The following is a 7,614-nucleotide window of genomic DNA, read 5'->3' as shown; positions in this document are numbered from 1 at the left end:
TTTTATACTCCACTAGAAACGAGTCAATTTTACGCTTTTAAAAATCTATATTCTACTATTTTACAGATTTTCGGAGTTTATAGTATCAAAACTGAAAGGGGTGATTTAAAAATACTAACTATTATACTGGGAGAAGCAACGACTCTAGCTAAGATGTGGAGTTCAAAGTAATTTCAAATTTTAAATATAATTTTTTCTTTTAGTATTTATTAAAAAGAATATATAATAGTAGGAAATTTTGGACATGGATGACCATGATTATTAGTACTAGTATATTTTTTAGTATTAACTTTTACTTTATCAAAATTGATTATTTTAAGTTTGCCTCTTTAATTAATAGACAGCTCACTAGTTTTAGACAATGGTCTCAATGGAGTGCGAATTAGTTCAATAGAGAATATGCTGGACGTGCTCAAGTGATGAAGGAAAGATAAATAATATGAAGCTTAATTAGCACTAGAAGGCATCATCGTTTGATGGTTACGTTACAGTAAGATAGTGAGAGATTAATCCATATTAAAGTGTGTGTTTTAGTAGCTATCTTTCACTATTTAGATGATTCAATTTTTAGTTTGGTGTCTAAAATCCTAATTACTAACTAATTCAAGTAGAAATGAATAAAATAAAATAACAAATAAATTAGTGTTTAGAAAATATGGGGGAAAATGCCGAGTTTTAAGATCTAACTTTAACAACTTAATACTATTAATTACACATTAAAACTCTTGTTGTCTCAAAATTGTCTATTTTTATAGGATGGAGAGAGTTTACCATTTGCAAATTTAATTTGATATGTTTAAGCAGAGTTATTAAGGTCCGCTAAGATAAAGAGTCAGTCCATTACGGTCCATCATATGCCCAAGAAAAGGCTTTGATGTAAAACATACTCCTCAATTACATAATCCAGGTACGCATGCTTAATAATAAATAGATAAACAATGTTTTTATTTTAGAGGGTTAAAATTCATACACACAAAGGTGATGAACATTAAATGACTCAAACCCTAATTTGTTAGTAACTTCTTACCAACGCCGTAAAAAATGATTCCTAAGAATGTCTATAAGTCAAGAATTGGTTAATAGTATTCGTCATGCTTATTGAATTTTTATTGAAAGAAACGTTTTACTACTATGAGTATGAATTATTTGGGCTGAAATAAACAAGGGGTAGTCCAAATATTTTGGCAGATGGGCCTAATAAAAGGCCCATTATCTAATGGTTTGTGAAAAACAAACCATCTTATTTTATGCATTAATATAATAAGGTAATAACCATCTTATATCATTATGCCATTATTTCTTGATCAATTGTCATCTTATGAAATTTCTTTTAGGTGGAAAGCCAACGGCTAAACCATTACTAGCAGCAGAATAATGAATAAACAATGAAGGACAAGATAAGAAGGATTAGGTTAATGACTCTATGAAAATGACATATAATGATGTGTATGTATACCTGCAACTTTTCATTGTGATAAAGACTAGTTGATAAATTAATTTAATGTGTACTATGCATCGACACATCGACTATTCCTAATCCAAACATTTTCTGCACAAACAATTGCCAATTATTTCCACCCTATTAATATTATACTTTATCAAACGACTGCACTTATGACAACACATACATACCATTTTGATATTCAATAATGTCAAATGCGATTCGGTGGAAGTTATGTAACCAAACCACTTCATAATTAAGTCACAATTATTGTGACCATTTTACTTATCATTTTAATTAGTCGTTTGTCACAATTCTATGTACTTACAGCCCCCATTCCACATTAATAGAGTCAGTTTTTTTCATTTAGAATGTCCATTATAATAGAATATCATTTCTATTTTTGACCAGTTACAAATTTCTTCTTTATTACTGTTTTATTCTCTTCATTTATTGTTTTATTCTCTTTTATTTTATTATATCTCCACATAACACATTAAACGTCTATTTCTTATTTTACGTGTTGAAAAAAATGTCCTTAACAAAAAAAAGGAGTAAGTAGTAGCATTATTTTTTGACCAATGATTCATTATATGAAATTTTAATTATAGCATTATGTGTGGCAATTAACTAGAAAATAAGGGAGTATTATTTCATGATCAATAATTCATTATATGAATTTTTAATTATAGCATTATGCGTGGCCATTAAGACAAATTCTAAAATACTCCATATTGTAGGTGTAATAATAATCTTCTATGTCATACTCCATCATTTCTCGATCAAATTAAATGTCATAAATCCGAAACGAGATAGCAAAGTGTAAAATACACAAACATTTTCTTGAATTAAAAGAAAAAAGATGATGATGACCAAATACACCGGAATTACAAATAAAGAAAAAAAAGGAAGAAGAATTCAATACACGCAGAAGAAAATATGTACAGATTGATAATGACGAGAGAATAGCCATATTATTATGATAAATCAGGCATTGCTCCTGAATGATCCCAGAGCTTTAAGGGCCCCTGCCCTCAAGATGAATACATGGTAGATTGCAGCAATCGCAGCTCCAATAAATGGCCCCACCCAGAATATCCACTGCACACACACACACACACACACACACACACCAATTATTATTTTATATGAAATTTGTTTAAACTTTAAAGAAGGTGATGAAAAATTACATGGTCATCCCAGGCTTGTTCGTTGTTGTAGATGACTGCGGCACCGAAGCTCCGAGCAGGGTTGATGCCGGTGCCGGTGATGGGGATGGTGGCCAGGTGAACCATGAACACCGCGAATCCAATTGGAAGCGGAGCCAACACCTTCATTCACCACCAATCATCAGTACAATATCAAACTAATATACCGTCGATGACGATAAAAAAAATATTAAAATGCAAACAAATGATTAATTACTTACTGGAACATGGGAATCCCGGGCGTTTCTCTTGGGATCGGTGGCGGAGAAGACGGTGTAGACGAGAACAAAGGTACCTATAATCTCGGCTCCGAGGCCGGTGCCTTTGTTGTATCCGTCGCTGAGGGTGTTGGCCCCGCCGCCGTAGCGGTTGTAGTATGACTTCTGGAAGGCCTTGACGAGGCCGACGCCGCAGATGGCACCGAGGCACTGAGCCACCATGTACATGACCGCCCTGATGAGCGACACCTTCCGCCCCAGGAAGAGCCCGAAGGTGACCGCCGGGTTGATGTGGCCCCCCGAGATTCCGGCGGTGCAGTAGACGAGGATGAAGATCATGCCGCCGAAGGCCCAGGCGATGCCGAGGATGCCCACACCGCCGCACTCGTCGGTTGCGCTCTGGGACTTGTAGCCGATGACGGTGAGGACGGTGACGTAGAGGAAGAGGAGGGTGGCGATGAACTCCGCGATCAGGGCTCTGTAGAAGGACCACTTGGTCAGCTCGTCCAAGTCGAACAGCGGAGCCGGCGGCGGGTCGTGGTAGTCCTTGGCGGAGTACTCCGCCGCTGGCTCCACTGCTTCCACATCCTTCGTCATTGATTCTAATCAGCAATTACTGTGTGTGTTGAATGTTGATAGAGGTGTGTGATGGCCTGGGAGTGACTGTGGAGAGTTGTTTGGTATTTATGGTGGGGGATGCATGGAATAATTAAGATAATGCATGATTAAAGATTAATTTCTAAGGCCGCCTAAACTAATTCTGATTAACTAATAATTAATCGGAAATAATTTATAGCCGACCAATATAGGTCAGTGGCCATTTTCTTCGCTTGCATGGTCCCACCCTCGTCACTAATTTTGGCTCTTTACATTTTTTAACAAGCTGGATTAATGGATATTACATGAAATTGTGTCAATCATTGTTCATTGACATTTATTGATATGTATGTTTCAATTACAATGGGATATAACATTAAATACTATAGATGAAAGAGCACAGCCTCAGCAGCATCTCTGTTTAATATTGATTTTAACTAGTAAATTCTAATTGAAGATAAATTAATTTTGATCGAAGATAAGTAAAATCTTTAATTGATATAACTAAATTATGTTAAATATGAATAGGTTGACATAGTTTAATAATAATTTTTTATAAAAAGATTATAACTACTGGAGTATGTACGTATTTTCCCAACTCAAAAGAATATACAAATTTCAAGTTCCAACCGTTGTTGGTATATAAGCGTAATTAATTCCCAAGAAAGCAACAGATCAGAAATTAAACTAGTGGTATAATAATTATAGCGAAAGCCTTTTGTGGCTGAAACTGAAACCACTTCATTTTTTTGTATCATCATGTCAAGTTTGAATGTTTGATGATTAGTGTTTAATTATCACAGAGTGTTTTTGCATTAGTAGTAGTTTTTGTGAATCTATCAGTTCAACTTCCAATTTAATTGTTTGTTGTTTTTATTCGATTTACTTATTACTACTATATATCAACAAATTATGATACTATGTGATTTTAATATTTTACACCCAGCGCTAGTTGCCGTGGAAATTGTTCTCAAATTTTGTACAATAAATATAATAAACTTCTATAACGCCTCAGAAATAAATTAATTTTAGCATTTCTTTTACTCTTTTTAAAAAGATTGCCACCTCATAATTACACCAATTTAATTATTTACTTAAGGCTGCGTCATATAAGGTAACAATACAGCGATTCGCTATACACTTACATTATTCGTCTTGGGTGGCATAGTTGCTTTAGCACTCAATCTACAAAACTTTCAATAAAAATCATATTTATCAAGAAAATACTTCATCTATGAAAAAGATGTAGATTGAATATGCTTGTGCTCATATGCGAATCCACTATGGTATGAGAAATAGTACAACAGCACAAACATATCAATAAAGTGCTGTAATTATTAGTTAATACTCCCACCGTCCCCGATTAAGAGTCACTCTTTTCCATTTCGGTCCGTCCCCGATTAAGAGTCACTCTTCCTACTTACTATATTTGGACATCAAAAATACCTTAAAAGTCAAAGAAGTCCCACGTTCCACTACCTAACTCCATTTATTATCTTAAGCTCTTCACTAATGATTATCAGATAATATTATTTATATTGATTATAATCTACTGTTGAGTTGTTAATCGTCTATATATAATTTTGAATGGGGCACTTTTGCGTTGTCATTTTGTATGATAATGAATGGTATGAATTGCCTTGCCAGATGAATTTATCTGTCTTACACCTAAAAAGTTTTTCAATAATTTCTAAACTTATGGTGCTTGACATTTGCTTTTAAGATATAGGACAGGACTTCAAATGTGAGAGCTACATGTATCTAAACCATGTACTAGTAATTATTAAGATTCATTATTGTGCGCGAATAGTTGGCTTTGGTTATTTTAATAATTTGGTTGGTAAAATGGGGATTGTTCTACTAATTAAACTTTTTCTTTCCGGCAAGTACTCACGGCAACTATTTTCGATGTGCAATAATCTATCTGCATATAAACAACTTGGTTAGAGCTAGAGTACTAATATATGAAAGGTAAAACTAGCTAGGAGTGATTAAAAAAATATTCAAATATCTAATATTCTAACCGATTTAAGTCAAATTTTAAAATTCAATCCGTTTTCGTTTAATTTTTTGGTTCCTTCAGTTTTAATTTTCTGTAAATTTCAATTATTCGGTCTGGTTCTGAGAAAAAAATCCAAATAAAACCGAAAACAAAACCCAAACAAAAAGTATTCGATAAACTCAAACGTATAGTTATATTGGTACTATTCGAACACAATACATTTGTCCTAGAGAAAATCCATAGCATCTCTAGGACATTTCATCATAAAAAAATAAATAGAGGCAAAATTAAAAATATAGCCTCTGATATAAGGAAGACAAATTATATCCACAAATGTACAATATATATAATATTCACTCTCACTGTATTAGCATGTGTCATACGAGTAAACTCGTATCGGAAGATAACTGCGAGAGATCGCAAAGAAGATATTGGTTCGTTCATGAGGAAGATTCCCGTCGAGCAGCCAACTATCGTTCAACTAGGATTCTTGATAAAGTAAATTGCAGAGAAAAGTAAAATGCGATAAAAGATACATTATATTTCTTCAATGAATGACTCCAATGATAACAAAAACTCTAATTTATAATACTAATTAATAACCTAACTTAATGATCAAGAGATATGAGAATATCTTGTAGATATACTTGTATCAACTCCCCCCTTGTTGAGACCCTCCTTGTCCTCAAGGAGCAAGTTAGGATACTTCTTTTGTAGAACGATCGCTCGATGATCTAGAACCCCCATCGTTTGCAACACTGATTTACCACGATTAAACTCTTTCAGCTGGGATGCTGCTGTTGTCATCGGCTCGCCCTCCACAGATGCGCTTAAGTGACTCACATGGCTGTCATTTCCTCGTGCATCCATGTCCCACGACACTAACTTATACCCCGCGTAATTCAAAATTTGAACAACGGCTTCGGCATCCAATAGCAGCACCTGGTTGTGAAGCCTTAGTGTAGCATGAGCAGTAACCACAATAATACTACTTTCCTTCCCATTTTTCATGACCTGCTCCACATTCGTTGAGCCTTCACGAAGGGCAGCAACAAGAAGCGTGAACTGAGGATTCGCAAGTCCCTCAGCTTGGACACCATACTTTGTAATTCTTCCATAAATGCTCACAAGAGTAACCTCCATGTCGACATCTGAAGTCAAAAATTTTGAAGCTCCAACAATATGATTCTCTGAATTATTCTTCCCCACTGCAAGAAAATTAGCAAATGTTCCCCAATGTTGCTCAACATCAATTATTGTAACTATAGCCAAACTAGGAACATGTACCAGGTAACCAATATATCCCTTCAAGCCATTGAACTCCAACATAGCTCCAATTGCAGTGACCTCATGAAACAAGTTGTAAAAATTGGCACTCACATAAGGAACATGTGAGAGATCCCTACTTAGACCTCCAAGAAATGTGAAGGGAACCACTGGATCTCCATGTGAAGCCAAAATCCCAGGAATAGGTGTAAGAAACATGACATCCGAGTCTCATTCTTGAAGAGAGATGAGTTCTAAGAGAGATAAGTAATAAAACTTGTTGCTGACAAAAGGCCACCAAGCCATTCTCTGATGCATTTTTGCATATGCACTCATAATGCAACTGGTGAATACAAAACAACTCCCAACATTTTGATCTTCTTTTTCATGGGCAGTGATGGAACCTACAAAATAGTTGCTCTGTTGTGCACCTATATCCTCTGAAATGGCGACATCCCCATATACAGATTGTCCACTCCAAAACATCAAATCAGCAACTTTATTGATATGGCCATTTATGCAATACTCCTGGTCATCTGTGTCGTACAATATCTTGTGATACCCCAATAACCTACGATTACATAAAATTGATTTAGAGCCTAGGATCGTCTCCGTCACAGCTTCTCTCACCAGAATTTCTCTGCTACCTAGTGAATAATTAGAAGGCTCCACAAAAATAATTCTCAGGATAAAAATTATACCAACCAAGAATTTAAAAGTTGCATAATCGAAAGTTGAGCTGCCTGTATCCGTGGGCGTTTTCCCAAGTTCTCTCTTTAGATGGGTCAATAGCATGTCGGCAGAGATTGTCCCATGTTCCCCTTTGTGAGGATTCCATTGCAAAATCCTACTAACAGATAACTCTAGCCTCCTGTCCAACAA

The 7,614-nt window shown here is 35.2% G+C and overlaps 1 protein-coding gene across 1 annotated transcript; it reads right to left on the bottom strand.

The window, feature by feature from the left end:
- Nucleotides 1-2,269: 2,269 nt before the first annotated feature.
- On the bottom strand, nucleotides 2,270-3,598 carry LOC121741808 (aquaporin PIP2-7-like). The gene is made up of 3 exons (XM_042134732.1): nucleotides 2,871-3,598; nucleotides 2,632-2,772; nucleotides 2,270-2,542 (listed from the first exon to the last, which is right to left on the bottom strand). The coding sequence occupies exons 1-3, from the start codon at nucleotides 3,462-3,464 to the stop codon at nucleotides 2,429-2,431; spliced, it is 849 nt and encodes a 282-aa protein (XP_041990666.1). The 5' UTR covers nucleotides 3,465-3,598; the 3' UTR covers nucleotides 2,270-2,428.
- Between the last annotated feature and the right edge of the window lie 4,016 nt (nucleotides 3,599-7,614).

This window comes from Salvia splendens, chromosome 1 (assembly GCF_004379255.2).
Source record: "Salvia splendens isolate huo1 chromosome 1, SspV2, whole genome shotgun sequence".
Classification (NCBI taxonomy): domain Eukaryota; kingdom Viridiplantae; phylum Streptophyta; class Magnoliopsida; order Lamiales; family Lamiaceae; genus Salvia; species Salvia splendens.
This window is presented reverse-complemented; position numbering and strand designations above follow the sequence as displayed.